The 18,151-nt window shown below is 47.0% G+C and overlaps 1 protein-coding gene across 1 annotated transcript in view; it reads left to right on the top strand.

Moving 5' to 3' along the window:
* The window catches only part of RAB35 (RAB35, member RAS oncogene family), a 202,052-nt gene that overhangs the window by 111,718 nt on the left and 72,183 nt on the right, over positions 1-18,151 (top strand). Inside the window, exon 5 of the mRNA XM_069619733.1 lies at positions 2,767-2,891. Within this exon, the coding sequence (XP_069475834.1) occupies positions 2,767-2,891 (125 nt within the window). The remainder of the gene's footprint in view (positions 1-2,766; positions 2,892-18,151) is intronic.

Here is an 18,151-nt window from a genome sequence, read left to right as displayed (position 1 = left end):
CACTTGCACCCTCTGAATGCCACAAAGTCTAGTAGCACCATGACTGTATTTTACTGTTTTTGCCATTATTTTCCCCTGTTCCCTTCCCATTTAGCCTTGTGGCGCTTTGAAACACTATTCACTTGTATAAGTGCCTAACAAATGCTCATTAAAAAAGAAAATGTAGTCCATTAATGAAAGAAAGGTGCAATAATCTGCGATTACCACTAGATCTCGGACTATATGCACAGCATGTCAATCTAAGCAGATACACTCATCAGTAAATATATATTTACACGCGTCACTGTTACATACTTGCCACAATAAACCATCACACAAATATACTTTTCACTACTTTCAAATGGTCACTGCGTAGTCTGTAGTTGCTTAACGCATTAATTGTTACAGTAGTTTGACCGTTCTCTCAGTAAAACTGTGCACCCACAAAATAATACAGTAATTATATTTAGTCTGCATACATATATGATGGTGGATTTTCGGGATGAAAACAGCTGATTAGTGTTATCCTAATAGACCTTCAGGTTCTATAGGCCGTTTCGTAGCACAGCCAGTCCTTTAAAGTCTGAAACACAACCTAGCTAAAAGGCAGTTTGTATCAGGTTTAAAGTCCTGCAAGCGGAAGAAATCAAACGTTCCTGTGCATATTTCTAGTCTCTAGGGAGGAAGATAGAAGAATGCTTAATCAATTTTGGAGACCCTGAGAAAGGACTCTAAAGGGACTTAAGCAGCGGCTTGAGTCGGAGGTAAGAGGGGGTTGCCCTGGACAACTCTGTGTACTCCAGCGCTCTGGAGTGACTTTTTGGAATCGGGTAAGCAATACCTTTTTCCCCACAGTACCTTAGTGCTGGATGCTCTGTGATGTTGCAACTTTGGCCCAGACCTCCAGATTCCTTGGTCTGATGAGTGAAGGCAGGACAATTGATGGGTTCTTTCAGCAGCAGTCTCGAGGGAGAAAATGGGGCACGGCTTTCAGCAACTTCTTGGTGCACTCTGCGGTTTGGCGTCTTTTCTGCAGCACCAACAAAGGACACGGATTGCCGGTCAATCTTCTTTCTACCTGCAGTCCCATGCTCTGATGAGGGGGTCTGGAAGAGTTGGATTGGATCTCTGGAGTGTCCTTTAGGGCGTGGCAAGATTTGGATGGATTCGGCATTTCCACGACGATGCACTCTAAATAGGCTACAGGTCTCCTGGTATTGGGGTTCCACAGCTCTGGAAACTCCTAGGACCTTGGGAGATAGCTAAATTCAAAGTTCCCATCCAGGTTGTTCCCACCAGCCAAAGGGAAGGAGTCCTCTTCGGAGCTCCTCTGTCGCACAGAAAACAGGGTCAGTAAAACAGTGGTTGCTTCAGTGTTGCAAAGGGCCTGCAGGCGCCTCTGGTTGTCGTCTTCGGTTACTTCAGCTTCCAGTGGTCGACTTGCTTTGCACTTTAGAAGCCTCACCTCTTTATACAGTTCCAGCACACTCCTCTCCATTCTCTCAGCATTTTACAGAAAGAGGTGTTTGCCTGTCCAATCGGGACAGCCAGACCCCCTGTGGGATCTGGTCCTATTCAGGCACTCTGGCAGACAAAGGACAGGGGGTGGAAAACTCCTCCCCCCATTTCCTGCCTGCCCAGACAGCCTAGCACCTAGGTGGGTACACCCAAGGGTTCCCGCCAAAGGCAAAACACACACACACACACACACTGAGAGTTTCTCCCAGATGTCTACCTATTGTTTCAAACAGGTCCCAAACCCTCACATGACATACAACCACCAGACAGAAACGAGCCTTTTCTCTCCTGCTGTTGTGACTGCTCCATAACCTCTGTTCCAGAATTTTGCTGAAACCCCACAGGAAGCTTTAATTTTTGGGGAGGTTCCTCTCAATCCCTTATAGGGATATTGTTGAGACAAAGCACAGAAAAGCTACAAGGTGGGAGAAGAGCATCCATTGAAGTATCGCATGAAGCAGGGTACACCAGCCCTTGACTTAAAGGGGGGAGTCACAGCTGCAGGAAGGTTAACATGCGTTATGACAGTGGGGAAAAGGTGCCGGTTCAGTAGGAATCGCAAAACATAGATACAATTCTGTATGTGTAGTATCTCTGGCCCTTACTGGCTAGTGACATCTGCCAGAGCTCTCTGCTCAAGATTAAAAGAATGACCCCCCTGATGAGTGGACAGACTGGTCCCCCACAAACCAGTAGCGTGTTCTTGCCCTAAAGGATGGGCTTCAGGAATTAGAGGGTCGCCAAATTGAATAAAATGGTGCAGGCAGTTGGGCTAGGTTTTCTTTCTCCTTGGTACCATGATATGACTGAAGCTGAAGCAGGAGGGTAATGAGTGTCCAGTGGAACATGGTGCATCATAACTCCTGTCTAGAGTTCAAACGACCACTGTAAGAACTTGTTTTCTATTGTTAAATAGGATAAGGACATCAGCAATGGGACACTGTAGGTTTAACTCATTATCACTATTTTAATTGAGCATAGATGCCAAAGAAGGTACAGATCTGTGCGGGAATGTTTGTACTCTTGCTGCAATATTTTTAAATCCATGCCAATATATCCAGGGGAGGCATTGGCTAGTGAAGTGACTTACGGAAGTCTGTCACTTTCATTTAAAAGAAATTAAAAAATGTGGGCCTTTGGATGGTTAATCCTTAAAAATGGGAGTGCTGTGGCTATTTATATGCCAAGTATGGTGATGGTTTGAATGTTAAAAAGTTCCCCCAAACAATGCAGCTCTTAAAAAGCTCCTTTTTTTTTTTTACCCTACAGTTGGAAATAAAAATGATGACCCAGACCGCAAAGTGGTGGAGACGGAAGATGCTTATAAGTTTGCAGGCCAGATGGGAATTCAACTGTTTGAGACAAGTGCTAAAGACAATATAAATGTTGAAGAGGTAGGTGGTGAGGAAATGGGTATGAATGTTGAGATTCTGGACAGATGCTCAGCTAGATTTGGGGTGGGGATACACAGAGTGGTATGGACATGCTTGCCAGCATGTCTTATTTGCTAATTTGTATGGTGCACATTGAGCTTGCTTCTTCATGGTGACAAAACTGTAGTCTAGCTTCTCAATGAGATTTGTTTTTTAGTATTCATTTACATAGAATAGCCCCACATATGCACGTATTTGTATTTCATTATTGCAAAGGGAAAGGGCTATGCTAAACTACACATAAACACACCGATCAACTCAATGCTCTCACCCACCGTCTCGGCGATTCAGGAAGCTCATCTAGAGTGAACCACCCGCCACATAGTCCATAAAACCATCAATGACATAAGTACACACCAACACAACAATTAATCATACACCAACTAGCAACCACAACTCTGGATCCCTTATGCACAAAACTACCATTGCTCACAAAAACAAACCACACGACACACACACTGGCACACACCTGAGGCACTGAGTTTTACCCAAGTGGTTATAATTCACAGGGCCTCGTGTACCAACTCCCACATGCAATAATACAGCACTCTCAGATGCCAGTTCCTCCTGGTTCTGAACCTATCCTCTCATCCTATCCTCACTAGCAACCCCATCCCCCTCTTGCAGAGCAACATGAGCGCCTGGAGACTGCTTGTGGGTGTTAGCGGTGCGCGGTATAAATCAATATAACATGACTAGAAAAGTCCCATTGGTGATTTCTCTACATAAGCATTACATTACATCATTTAGTATTTGGTGCAGTACCAATGATAGTGAGGGAACCAGTAAGTGGGTCACCACAACAGACTTAAAATACATCTAATGTGATTGGGAGATTTTAGTGTATGGGTCGCAAAGTTCCATACCTTTGTCGCAGGAGCATAGGAGGATTTCTGTTAGAATGTGTTTTGATGGAATGAAAGCTGAGATGGGGACGGATTTTATAGATATTGTAGTGGCTAATCTTTAGCAGTGGAGGTGAAGTGCTGATGTGTCAAGACAGTCAAATAAAAGCCACCAGAGCACCACACACCATGGGTAATAATAAGCAGCACTCGGATACCTGAGGGTTCGTAGCGCTATATAAATGCAAATTAGTTTTACCAGTTCGCCCTCCTTCCTAAACTTGTTTGGCAATGCCTTCAGTCCTGAGGCATTTCAAAAAGATGTGTTGACATTAAAGCTTTTAGAATGGGTTTAGCATGTCTCGTGTCCATCATTAATATTTCTTTTTATTCTCCTTTCCAGTAGGTCTGGGATAAATTTGCGGTTTTAGCTTCCCCTTTTTATGTCAGCTGTGATTTCTTGGAAATGCCAATGACACTTTTTGTGGGAGTGTTTTTGTTGGGAGGTATTTTGGTCTTTCCAAATTCTCACAGTAGCATAGGTGGATCCGTAAGGCAGATTCAGATCAGAAGTTTGGTGTGTAGGTACAGTTAAGAACATTTTGAGACAGTCAAGTAATAGTCCCACACAGAAGTATAAAAATGATAGGCCTGCAGCACAATCTTGTGTTTGTAAAACTGCAGAAAGATTATTACTGGGTAAGTAACGTTTGATTTTTTAAAAAAAATATATAAATTATATATTTGAGGCTTGTGGATCTGCTTAGAAACGCATGCTTTGCATAGGCCAACATCTAGTGGTTGGACCCCTAAACATTTTGCTTTAGTTTTACACACTGTCCTGACTTTTTGCAGTGCAGTGAAGCCTTCAGCTTCACTCCTGTGGCCTTTTGCTCACATATTATGAGGAAACTGACTAGACCTTTAGGCTGTCAGTGGGAAATTAGGTTTCCCTTTGCCTTTTTACTTTGTTTCCTGTTTTGGTAACTTTTTATTATTGCATAATGCATCGTCCAGTGCAGTGCAATGGGGTTTCCTTTTGTGACCCCCTAGACCAAACTCAGGATTTTTTGGTTACCTAAGATGTGCTAAATGACAAACTGGGGGCAGCAGTTACTTTTTCATACTTTACGTTATTTTTGGTTAGCCTCACCGCTCTTGGCTACCAACTGTTGCTAGTGTCCTACAATGGCCGTTCCACAAGGTTTTCATTTGTATCTTGACCATCTTGTATTTTTTGCCTTTTTCCTGCCCTTTGAGGCAAGGAAAGTCCTTGCAAGGTCATGCACTTGCCATCTTATCAGGGCGCCGTCGGCATTAGTGTCGACGCCTTCGGCGCTCAGGACATCAAGGTTGTCGACGCTCTTGGCGTCGAAGCATTTCTGGATTTTTGCCTGAAATTTGCCATTGGAGTACCCCGATGTGGTGGATCCTCCTAGGAAGGCTACAGCGAAGTCTGCGAGGCCAGTTTTGGACCTCAGGCCCTCTTCTGTCACCAGGCCTGGTTTCAACTCCCTCTGGATGACACATATGAAGAGGAAGGAAGGTCTGAGTTTGAGGACCCTGGTGAACTTGATGGGGCTCCACTTTTTTCTGGAGACAATCAGTTGGAGGAGTTGAGGCAGACCCTCCATGATGCCAGTGGGTTGGACACTTCTCCGGAAGTGGAATTTGTCTTCATACATGAGGCTCATGGCTAGGGTCTCTGGAGTATCTGGGCTGGTCCAGTCCTCCTAACGACTTTGTGCAGGATGATCTAACTGACATCTTAGATCAAGTTGCGTCCTCTGACCCGGTTTTACCATTTCATCTCACCTTACAGAAAAGGGTAGCAGCTTCTTGGCAGTCCCCGGAATCTCTTCCGGCTGTTAATAAATCTTTGACAAAGGTACCGCCCTTCCGTTAGCGACCCCAGCTATTTATCTGCTCACCCCACTCCCAAGAGTTTGGTGGTTCAGGCGGCTACGGCCACCTCGAGGCAGGTGGTGTACCCTACCATACCTCCAGATAAGAAAAACAAGCACTTCAACGGTTGGGCCCGAAAGGTATTTTCTGCTGCGAGCATGGCCTTGGCAAGGTTCTCACACACTCTGTGGAACTGTTTCTTTAGTGGCTGAGCATATTCTTGAGGGGGAAGAAAGGGATGGATTCCTTGCTCTCGTGCAAGACGGCAAGGATGCCATGTGCGAATCCCTTCATTTAGGTTTGGATACGGCCAACAGTGTTGGCCGATCCATGGCTGCGAGCAGTTATACGTAGATTTACGTGGTTGCGGAAGTCTGGTTTTGCTCTGGATGTGCAGACCCGTCTTCTGAACATGCCCTTTGATGGCGCACATTTGTTTGGCAACAAGGCTGACGAGAGTCTTGAGAGGTTGCAGACCTCAAAAGCTGCGGCTAAATCTTTAAGCGCAGCTGTGCGTCAGCCTCCGCATTTTCGTCCTAGGGGACAGCAATGGAGGGGAGGTTCTTTTCGTTACTACTCCTACTTTGGGAGACGAGAGGGGCCGCCTGTCAAAGGGGACAGCGAAACAGTACCCGTGGTGGTCAGGGAAATCGTGGTGCCAAAGCCGCTCAGGCAGCTGCCTCTTTGCCTTCAGGCACTGCCACAGCCACTTCCAGTCATGAGGCCATGTCCCATGTTTCGCCGGTTAGGGGCAGACTGTCTCAGCATCTCGAAGAATGACGAGCCATTACTTCAGATGCATGGGTTCTGGATACCATACATAACCCACGGCTACTGCCTTCCCTTTCTTCCGCGGCCTCACGACAATCCACCAGGGAAAAACTCTTTGAAGCTTCCGGATCCGCTCCTTGCGCAGGAAATCCTAACCCGGCTGGAGAAAGGCACTATAGAACTGGTGCCTGTAGCGGAGAGGAACAAGGGATGGTATTCCCCTTATTTTTTGATCCCGAAGAAAGACTAGGGATTGAGACCCATCATGGACTTGCGTTGGTTGAACAAACTTCTCAGGAAGGACAAGTTCAAGATGGTCACTCTTTCTCAAGTCCTCCAGGCCCTTCAACTTCAGGATTGGTTGGTGTCTCTGGACCTACAGGATGCTTACTTTCTGTGCTTGGGATGAATCGGCACATGAAAATACCTAAGGTTTGCAGCTGGAGGCTCGCACTTAGTTTCGGGTCCTGCCATTCGGATTGTCCTCCGCCCGAGGGTTTTCACCAAGCAAGTGGTGGTGGCAGCGTACCTCTGGCGAGAGGGGGTCGGGGGGATTCAAGTCTAACCCTACCTGGACGACTGTCTGATCTGGGCGCACTCTCCATAGAAAGCGTTGGATCACCTTGGTCTCACCTGCCACACCCTCCACAGGCTGGGCTTCTCCCTGACTTTCAAGAAGTCGCATCTGACACCTTCCCAACAGCTCCAGAACCTCCCAAGGTGGGGGCTCATCACATTGTGCAGATGGTGCGTTCAGATTTCACTGTCAGTCTCCCAGGATCTTCTGTGGTGCGCCAACGAAGGGAACCTGATGAGGGGGGACATCCACCCAACATAATCGACACAGGGTGCCCTCTGCTGAAAAAGTTTCCAAAGTGCACAGCTGTGGACATTACATGTCAAAAATGTGGAATACATTGAAGGAACATCCAGTCGAAAGAACGTTACCAGCTGGTAAGTAACTTGTTCTTCTCACACCACAAATATAGTAGTGGTGCATAAACAGATCAGTCTGCGTACAAGTACTGCATGTGCCACAGGTGTACAGTTGGCTCGCAGACAGCCCAAGCAGGGTGTTAGTTCAAGAACACAAGTGGGAGCTGAACGCAAACCATACTCAAAGGGATCTTGAAAACATGTTACAATAAGCCCAGTCTTCGTTTCCAGGTACCGACAACCAGGGACCCTCCAACGCTGTGTGTGAATTAGATCAGGGAATTTGCTTAGGCTTCCTTCTCTCCTGCAAGCACCTAAACTCTCCTCCTTCACAAAATAATGTACAGTTTGCTTCAGGAAAGCTCAACACTGATACTCATTTCTCCAACATGGGCTCAACAGGTATGGTATCCTCCCCTTCTGCACAAGTTTCTGCACCCACCGATCAAGTTGGTTGTGTTCAGTACACAACCTACTTACCCAACAATCTGCAAATAAAACCCCCAAATCCACAAACTAAGAACTTAACAGCCTGGCTTCTGGGGTCCTTGTCTCCACTTATACCTGTCTCAGTGATGCTTGGAAATACAACGCAATTACAATGCATGGAAACTATTGTAATCTGCTGTACAAGAATGAAGATCAATCCAAATTATTGGTCACCTTCAGACATAACTGATCTGCTTTTTCCCCTACCTTTTGGAAACAGCTCTCATAATGTTAACTGCCAGCATACACCAACTCTCAGCACAAGGTATTTACCAGAGGTAAAGGCTTTTATGGAAGGAGTAAAGCGTATTTCTGATGCTTGCGGATTTGCTTGGAATCACATGCTGTACATATAGTCCGACATCTATTGGTAATCGCGCATTATTGCATCTTTCGTTCGAAGATCGAAAAGGGACCTTGACCTGGGCATGACTGTAGCACTATCTCTAACGAGATGTGTAGTGTACCCAAAATCCTTCACACGTCGAGGTCCCACCCGATTGTTTTTTTTTGTGCCTATCTAGCACTTTCTGCAGAGCTTGTTACAGAGTGTATATTGCTATTATATTTGCTTGACACATTATTGCCAGGCATCCTCGACAACTACTTGACATCATCTCGACTGATCTTGCTTCGCTGACTCTACACCTCCGGCGACTCGCCGGTTGATTTCTTCTTTGGCTTGGCCCTCAGGTCTGGACTGACAGGGAGAGTGGGTGGTGGACGACACCTTACTGATTTTCACGAGAGTGCCTCTTTACCCCTTCTTTCCTGTCCTTTTTAACACCTTTTAAATGTTGCAGTCTTGTAACAGCAAATTCCCCTGAAAGGGGAATTTGACACTCATAAGGAGTGCAATTGGTGCCTCCCTTGTGACTGACGATCGGGGTTGCAAGGCCTGTAAACCTTTTTGGCCCAAAACCCTAACAGACAAGCACACCCAGCGAGAGGGGGGAGGGGGCCTACTCCACTAGCACTGTTGCCTCAGACGCGTCCAATGGCAGCCCCAGCTCTGATTCGGAAGCCGTAGAGACACCTGTGGAATCCCATGTGTCCGGACCCAGTAAGGATGCCATCGGCAGTCCGATTGCACACCCCGGGGACAAGGACACACATCACACTACACCCAAGCACACAAACCCCAGGCCTTCCACAATTGACTTGTTGCGGAAAACATTGGTGCCTGCAGGACCATCAAACTTCGAGGCCTCCCGTACCTGGTGGTTCGGATCCCATGCACCTGCGCAAGGCCTTAAGACTTCAACTCTATTGGGCGCATCACCTAAACCACATAGATACTTTTTCAAAGCTTTTCTGAAAGTTCCTAGTACCTCTTCCGACCTCAAGGTAATGGGGAGAGTGTTCCAAAAGATTGCTGCCTTAACTGGAAAAGATCTTCCTAGTCTATTAGTACTTCTGTGACCAGGGCAGATAATCTGCTTCTTTCCACTAGAGAGCTGATTTTTCGGCCTGCAATATTGTTGAATGGATGATTTTAGATGAGCAGAGTCTTGTCGAGATGCATTTGAAAACCATATTTCCTGTCTTAAACATGATTCGTTCCTTGACAGGAAGCCAGTGAAGGTTATGTTGTGATTGAAGATGTTGGCACGCTTTGACGATACGTACAGCATCGTTTTGCAGAACCTGAAATTTTTTTTTAGGCATGAGTTTGACACTCCAATCAATAGGGAGTTGTAATCTAACCTCGAGTTGATTGTTGTTCGAGCTATGGTGGCACTGTTCTCTTCCGAAATGTACAGACAAATGTTTCTGAGAAAGTGCAGTTGGTAATTACAATTTCAGATCAGCTGATTGACATGTGCCTCAGAACTCAGTAGCCTCAAGCTGAACACCAAGCGTGTTCACCTTGCTTTGAGCCTGGATGGTGTTTTCGCCGATTCTAAAACTCGTGCAAAGCCGGATTGAGTTTTGCCCGGGCCTGCCTGTAGCCAAAAACCAGAATCCATCTTGTTGGTGTTCAGACAACGCCAGTTGGAGGCCATCCAGAGTTCCGGCAGAAGATGTGGGAGATGGATATGTTATCCTTGAAATGGTTCCCAGTGGATTCTAGGACTAGCTGGGTGTCATCGGCATAGTTTGTAAAAAATACCCCTTGATCATCCAATAGTGAACAGAGTTCTTGTGTACATGTTGAACAAGATAGAGGACAAACTTGCCTCTTGAACTCCACACCAAATGGGAGCTGATGGTGGGAGGACCGATCGCCCACTGAACATTGGATTTGCATCCTGATGGAAACAAATGAAACCAATTAACCGCACTCTCGGAGCAAAGTCCCAGGTGGCATAAGGACTGCAGGAGGCGTTGGTGATCGACCAAGTGGAAAGCTTCCGACGGGCCCAAAAATACCAGCATTCCCACTTTGCCCTTTTTGACGATACCCAGCATTTGAGATAAATCGAGTAGCGTTGTCTCAGTACTATAGCGGGGTAGAAAAGCCGATTGTCATGGAGGATGTTTCTGCAAAAGCTTGAAATTGCATGCAAGTAGTTTTAGCCAAGATTATAAGGAGGAATTGACAGTTGGTTATAGGTCTCATTTAACTGGATCCCTATGGTCCAGACTGGTATTTTAGCAGTGGAGTAACTAACAGCTTTATTTGTAAATGGCACCAAGCTATCTCTAAAGGATGTGTAAAACCTGGTCAGAAAAGGGGCAAAAAGCTCTGTGTTGCAAGATGAGCTTGAGCGGGATGATGTTTTCAGAGCATGAGGTGGGACGCATATTGGATAATAGATTCTGCATCTCCAGTACAGATCTAGGCAAAAAGATGGGTAGTTTCACGTCTTCTCTCTGGCCTTCATTTTGGCTTCAAATGCGGTTTGTAAATCTATGGAGTCCTGCTTAGAGGGATCAAATGGAGTAAGAAGGGACTTTGGTTTTTCAGGAAGTTTAAGAATTTCGAAAGGTTTTGGGCGGTTGGATCCCTGGTTAATCTCAAGATTATAATACTCCTTCTTAGTTTCGATTTTATTTTTGTAGGTTTTATCTAGTTCTTTCCATATAGATTTGTTTTCATCAGTTTGATCTTTTAACCACCGTAGTTCTAGTTTGTTTTTTTCCCTCTTTATTGCTGTGAGTTCAGGAGTGAACCATATTTTGTGATTGGGGTTATTCCTCACAATTTTAGATCGAAGAGGAGCTTTTGCATCAAGGAGTTAAGAAAAGGTGCTTGAGAATGAGGAGGCAAAGTCCTCAGCTGAATCTTCACTCGTAGTCTCAGTCGTGAGAGTTGAAAAGCAAAAGGACCGGTCCTGCACCTGAATCCTGTTGAAATTACGATTGATAATGGTCTTGGAGGGGTTCTAAGGTGTAACTACCGCCTCTGGTAATTGGAAGTGGAATTCCACAATGTAATGATCTGACCAAATACAGGGATACGTTCGATCAATAGTGGTTAAAATATTTCTAGAGACATGTGGTCTGATCAGTGGTGCCCCCCCCCCCCTTTCCCTCTCCTGATGAATAGTCTTCCTCTGTGTGGACTAGGGAGAGATTTGAGGCCTGTATGTCTGATTTGATTATATTGTCAGACCAATTTGATGACTTGGTTAAGAGACATTAGCCTATGGATACTTGCCCTATACCTCCCAAGGCTCTGTTCTCCAGGTGCATAGTTTGCATCCTCGTGTAGACAACACCCAATCGAAACTCTTATGGATGCCTTCAAGGACCAGGATGAACTTGATGACATCTATGTCCCAGATCCGGATCACTGCTCACAGAACCGGATCTCACAAGACCCAAATAACTGGGACCCTGCTGATGACCAGGGTACTTGGCTCACTACCCTGGCCTGCGTGCCTGACCAAGCCAGCTTTTTCTTTGGGTGCTCCACCCCTCATTCAGCCTTGGGACTCCTCGCCTGATGATCAGATGTTGTTCAACAACCTCCTTAAGGCTGCTGACCATTTCAAAATCAAAACCCAGGAGGCCGTACCGGACAGATTTCTTTGAGGATATCCTCAAGGAAAGTCCCTGTCGGGCAATTCTTCTGTAACTCAGTAAACACCCTGCTCCCGCTAAAGACTGCTAAAAAAAGAGTACACAACGCTTAAGTTAAGGAATCCGATCTCGGCCAAACCTTTTATTTTTTTAATGTGTTTATAAAACAGCACACAGATGAACATGTACATTAACATTTACTTGCAGCCCCTCAAGAAGCATGTGAATTGACATTTCCCTTATCCCTCCCTCGTTATTCCCGGATGGGTCGAGTCTCCCAATCTCACTAGGCCGGGCGATGAGTGATCGCTGCTGAAGTGCAGGGCTCTCGCAATTAAGCGCGGCTTATAGGTCAGGGCCGGGTAGTTCTGGTCCTAGTCTAACAGCGGTGCCCATATGTTCATAAAACGATGGTTAACGCCCGCTTTGGTTGCCGTGACCTTTTCGGCTATTAGAATATCCCACATTTTAACCCACCAGCAGTCAGCAGGGGGCCTTCCGTGGACTTCCAAGTTCGTGCCACAGTGATTTTGGCCGCCAGCAGGAGTTGGGTTACCAGCGCTGCCTTCCTTCCTGTTGTGTAAGAGTCTGGGATCGGGATCCCCAGGAGGACCTGCTCAGGGGTCAGCGGTATTGTCACTATGTCCTTTATTGCGGCGAGACATTGGGACCAGAACTCCCTTACCTTAGGGCATGTCCACCTCATGTGGAGGTAGGATCCTGGGAGGCCGCAGATGTGCCAGCCGTGTGGGTCCACTGCCTGCTGGAAATGGAGGCGGAGAAGGGGGGGTGGGTAGGGGGCGTACCAGCGCAGAAGCAGTTTGTGGGCGCCCTCCCGATTATTGATGCAGGGGGAGGCCGTGCGCGTTCTCAACCAAATGTCCATTCATGAATGGTCCTCTATAGCGTGACCCAGGTCTGCCTCCCATTGGGTCATATAGGAGGACTTGGCGCGGAAAGGGTCCTCTTGCAGTAGTTTATACAGCGCCGAGATCTTCCCTCGGGCTGTTAGGTCACTTACCATGAGCTCTAGGGGGGCGGGGGTTTGTGTCGCTGCTGCGTGGGTCTGGGGGTGGGAGCAGCAGTGCCTCATTTGGGTGTAAGTGAACCTGTCTGTTTCCGTCAGTTGGAAGATTGTTTTGCATTGCTCGAAGGTGCGAGGGGCGTCCCATTCGAAGAGCTGCCCCAGCGATTCAAGGCCTCCCGCCACCCAGTTCCGGAATTTTGTTGGGCAAGAGCCCGGGGTGAAGGCTGGGTTAATGAAGATTGGGGAGAATGCACTTGGGTCCCCTGGGATGCCTTTGTGTCTGCAGGCCCAGTCCCAGGCCCTCATTGATTGCTTAGTGGAGGACCGCAGGCTTGGCCAAGCTCGGCGCAGTGCAGAGGGAATAAACGGGAGAAAGCAGAGGGGGAGAGAGACGGGATTGTTAGATCTTCACCCATTTTTGGGCGCTCTAGAGCGATTTCCCCATGCTTGAAAGTAGGCCAGCTGTGCTGCTATTTGCTATTTGCGGAGGTCTAGGACCCCCAGTCATCCCAGTATCGTACTGCCTATCATGGTTCTTTGGGGGATCTGCGCGTTCTTGCCCCTCCAGATAGTCAATCATTTTCCTTTGAAGCCGTTGCAGAGGAGGGAGCGGGATTGAGGCGGGAAGGGAGGAGCAGATGTAAAGGAACCGTGGGAGGAGGTTCCTTTTGCATGCTGTAATGCGGCCCAAAAGGGAGATCACTTGCGACTGCCAGCGGTTGAGGTCCCTTTCCATTTCTTCAAAGAGGGGGAGGAGGGGTCCTTCTGGTACACTTTTGCTGGATGGGTGGGGATCTGGACCCCCAAGTATGAGATAGATTTGACGCTCCATTGGAATGGGCTTTGCTGCTCTAGGGCTTCCCTCTCGCCTGGGCCTAGTCCCACCCCTAGGGCCACTGATTTTCCAAAATTGATGGCGAAACCTGCTACCCTCCCGAAACTTTGGATCTCAGTCAGGGCCGCCTTCATGGAAGCTTTTATGTCCGTGATAGTCAGCAACACATCGTCTGTGTAGAGAGCAATCTTATGTTGGACAGGGCCTATCTGCGGGTCTCTGACCTGAAGGTTTCGGCAGATGCGTTGGGCGAAGGGTTCCATGGCCAGAACGAAGAGTAGGGGGGACAAGGGGCATCCCTGTCGCGTTCCACAAGTGAGAGGGATTGAGTCCGACAGGGAGCCGTTGACTCTGTCGAGTCTTGGGGGGGGATTGATAATTAGCTAGGACCATTTTCTTGAAAGTCGGGCCAAAGCTGAAGGCATTGAGGGTGAGACGCAGGTAGGTCCAATCCACTTATCAAAGGCTTTGGTTGCATACAGAGCCAGCAGGGCGAGTTGTTGCGCTTTCTGATTGGCAACCTATATTAGGTCTAGTGCCCCGGCGGATGTTGTCTTTAGTCGAGCTGTGGGTTATGAACCCAGTCTATAATGCCAGGGAGGATAGGTGCAAGGCGGTTGGCCAGAATTTGGGAGTATATGTTGGCGTCCAGGTTTAATAGTGAGATGGGTCTGTATGAGCTATTGTCCTTGGGATCTTTTCCAGGTTTGAGGATGAGTACTGTGATGGACTCCTGCATAGTTGGAGTGGTATTCCCAGTGAAGGCAAATGAGTTGAAGAGTCTGGTTAATGGGGTCACCAGTTTAGGACGGAAGAGTTTGTAGAATCAGGTGGAAAACTCGTCTGGGCCTGGGGCTCTGGATTTCAAGCTTTTTATGGCTTCCTCGACTTCCTCGCTTCGAGTCCTTCCCTCGCCTCGGGCGTAAGGAATGGGATAGCTGCCTCTTGGATGTAGGACTGCTGTTTGTTTAATTTCCTCGGTACTGCCGTTATTATTTCCAATTGGTGGGCTACCGCCAGGCGTAGCTTCTCGTGTTCCACGAATTGGACCACCCACTGTGGGTCGCGACGGCCCAGGATGGTATTTCTTTACTTCACTTTGGCCAGCTTGTTAACTAGCAGCTTGTTGGCTTTGTTGTTATTGACATAGTATCATTGTTTTGTTCTTGTTAGTAGATTCGCCATGGCGTCAGTGTAATGCGCCTCCAGTTTCTTTCTTGCCAGCTGTAGGGCCCTATAGGATTTTGGGGACCAGCCCTTCCACTTGTGGATAGCTTCCGCCTCTTGGACATCACCCTCCAGGATGGCACGGGCTGCCTGTTTTTGTTTGTGGAAGGCTGCGCCTTGGGCGATCAGTTCCCCTCTGAGCACCGCCTTCATGGCGTCCCAGGTGTTGGCCGGAGGAGGTATCCTTGTTGCGGTTCTCCATGAAAACGTTATTGTTCTGGCGATGGAGTTCTTCACAGCCATGTCTCCCAAGATCTGGTCACATAAATTCCATCGGTGGCAGGGGTGAGGGGGGTCCGGGTTGTGAGCTCGCAGAATCAGTGAGACTGAGCCATGGTCCGAGAGGATCCTGAGGCCAATGGTAACGTCCGTGAAAGCCAGGATCTGGGGGGAGGCCAGCAGAAAATCAATTCTAGAGAAGGTGCGGTGCACGTATGAGTAAAAGGTGAAGTTTTTCTGTTCCGGAAATAGCGCACTCCAAGTGTCAACATTTTGCGTTCGAAAAAGGTGGAGCCGGTCATTTGCCAATTTTAGGTCCCTGGCTGATTGGGGGGGGGGTGGTGGGGTGCGATCTGTCCTTGAGAGGGTCTGGGGCTCTGTTAAAGTCTCCCCCAATGACCGCTTACCCCTCAATGAATGGGAGGAGGGACTCCTAAATTTCGGTAGAACCCTTCCTGATGCTTGTTTGGAGCGTAAGCTGAGATGGGGGTATAGCGTTGACCAAGGATGATGCATTTGATTGCTATGAAGCGACGCCCTGCCTCCCTGACCACCCCCCCTGGCATCGTAGCGTGTCTAGAACCTGCGGGTTCAGGTCTTTAGTGAAGAGGATGGCGGGGCCTCCCTTCTTGGTGCTGTTGGAAGCAGGAATTGTAGAGGGAAAAAGTCTGCTGCGCAGACGGGAGAAGTCTGCTGGGATCAGGTGATTTTTTTTTTTTGGCAGGAAAGCTATTGAGGTTGCCTCATCCTGTAGCCTTTGCAGGATGGATTTCCTTTTCGGAGGGGAATTTAGGCCCCTAACATGAGTGGTGAACTTCAGTTTTAGATGTGTGGCTGGCTCTCCGAATTCTCTTGTCGCGGGAGAGGGATTTGGGGGGCGAAGCAAATAAGCCATAATCGTGAGAGGCAAGCTGCTTTGGGTTCTCCTGAGGCTTTTCAGATAGCCTCCAACAGGAGGTACAAACTTCTAACAAAGGCCTCCAACAGGGGGCCAGAGCCGTGACCGGTTTTAAATTATCGGTGTATCCCCCGCCCAGGCTGTCAGCCAACATGGTTGAATTTCACCCCAAGGGTAAAACGATGACATCCACCTTGGAGGAGGGTATTTATTTTTTTTTAAATGTTTTATGGTTAAAATTCTCTTAACCTTTAACATAAGATGATACAAAACATCCTTCTGAAAGAAAAAAGGTAGGCAGAGCTCCGTTTTAGGCCGTCTATATTTGTGTCCCCTCTAGCTGGCCTTATGCAGGGAACATAATAGACGGTGTAGGAAGACCATAGATGTGAGTTTCAGTTCTATTGGATTTGTCGGTCGATTGACCTTCATGCTTGACCAGGTCTAATGTCCTTCTGATCGACTCCCAATCAATCTGCCTTCTTTTTTTTCCAAAGATGTTCAATAAATTTGAGTACATCGAGTGTTTTACCCAGCTTCTCCACTGTCATCAGTCTCTCCCAGTATTATTCTTCTGTGTCCGCGGTAATACATGTGACAAAGTCTCCCAACCATAGTTTTCGTTCCTCCATTAGTTTTGGGCAGGATAATGTCAGGTGCCTAGTTGATTCAGTTAAATTGGGATTTTCGCAATATCGACACTTTGCGTCTTGTGGCTCAATCAATTTTCGTTGGAGTTGAACCTCTTTGGTTGGTAGGATATTGAGTCTGCAGCGCATCAGAAGGTCTCTGTAATGGGACGACGGAAATCTCCTCAGATAAGGTGGGAGGTTGTTTAGTGCTTTCTTCTCCAAGATAATATTGTAGCATTATTTTCCTGTTTTCGTATGCTCGTCTCATCCCAATCGTTTTCTTGTAGGATTTTCTTTGCTTTGTTCGGATTTGTTTTGAGAGTCTCTTCTCTTATATTATACTGAGCTAGCACCGTCGGACATTTCTTCTTCCATAGTTGAAGGATTTTATTTCTTTCTCCACCCGATGTTTTTGCCAAGATCTCAAAAGGCGCTGGTGGAGAGTCCAGAATACACTTCCTATCGAAAGAGATGGTTTTCCACAATACTATCGATCTTAAAGATTGTAGTCTTAGTTCCTGCCTTATTGTTGAGATTGCCAAACAATTTGGCAGTTTTAGGATCCTCTGCCAAAAGAAAGCTTTGATGACATCCCAGGTTTCCCACTTGAAGTTGAGCAGAGATTCAGCGCCGTATGTCGGGGTGGCCACCACTTTTTGTTTGTAGAAAGTCCATATTGGAATTATGGAATATTTCCCGTATCTTCTATGGAGAGTTATTTCCTGATTTGTTAATTTTACCAGTTTTTCTCTGATGAGGCGGTATTGGCCATTCTCGTTCACATTTTTCTTTATTCTTATTCCGAGATAAATCATTGACTCAACTGTTTCCAGGTTTTGGTTGTCAATTGACGATACAAAGGTCTTTCTATTTGATTTCAGCCCTCTGGATGACTTCATTATTAAGACCATGGATTTCTTTGTTAGCCTTCATTTTATTTCTATCCAGGTAATGTTTAAATTCAGTAATACGACGCTGCAGGCCTATGGCCGTTTGATCAATGAAGACCACGTCATCAGCATAGAGAATCCAAGACAGCTCCTCTTCATTGATTTTCAGTGGAAATGCTCTTACCCTACTCTGGGATTCCACTATATCAGCCAGATATAAAATGAACAAGAAGGGTGCCAAGGTACAGCCTTGCTTGATTCCCTTATATGCTGGAATTTTTTCCGTGGTGGTGCCTCCTTTTGTTATAATTTGAATTGATGTACCAGAGTACAATTCCTGAATTGCTTCCACAAGATCCTCCGGGCAATTCCAGCTCTTCAATTTCGTCCATAGGAGGGCTCTACTGACTCCATCGAAGGCTTGTTCCAGATCTATGAAGCCAAGATATAAGTTTGTTTTTCTTTCGAGGGCTCGGAGCTTCAGTACATTGAGGATGAATAGGTTCAGAGAGGTTCCAACCCCCGTCACAAAGGCCATTTGTCGTTTGTCTAACAAGCCTTCCTTAGTTGCCCACTTT

This window comes from Ambystoma mexicanum, chromosome 10 (genome assembly GCF_040938575.1).
Source record: "Ambystoma mexicanum isolate Mex_15411 chromosome 10, UKY_AmexF1_1, whole genome shotgun sequence".
Classification (NCBI taxonomy): domain Eukaryota; kingdom Metazoa; phylum Chordata; class Amphibia; order Caudata; family Ambystomatidae; genus Ambystoma; species Ambystoma mexicanum.
Note: the sequence above shows the minus strand (reverse complement) of the source record. Positions and strands in the feature narration are given on the sequence as shown.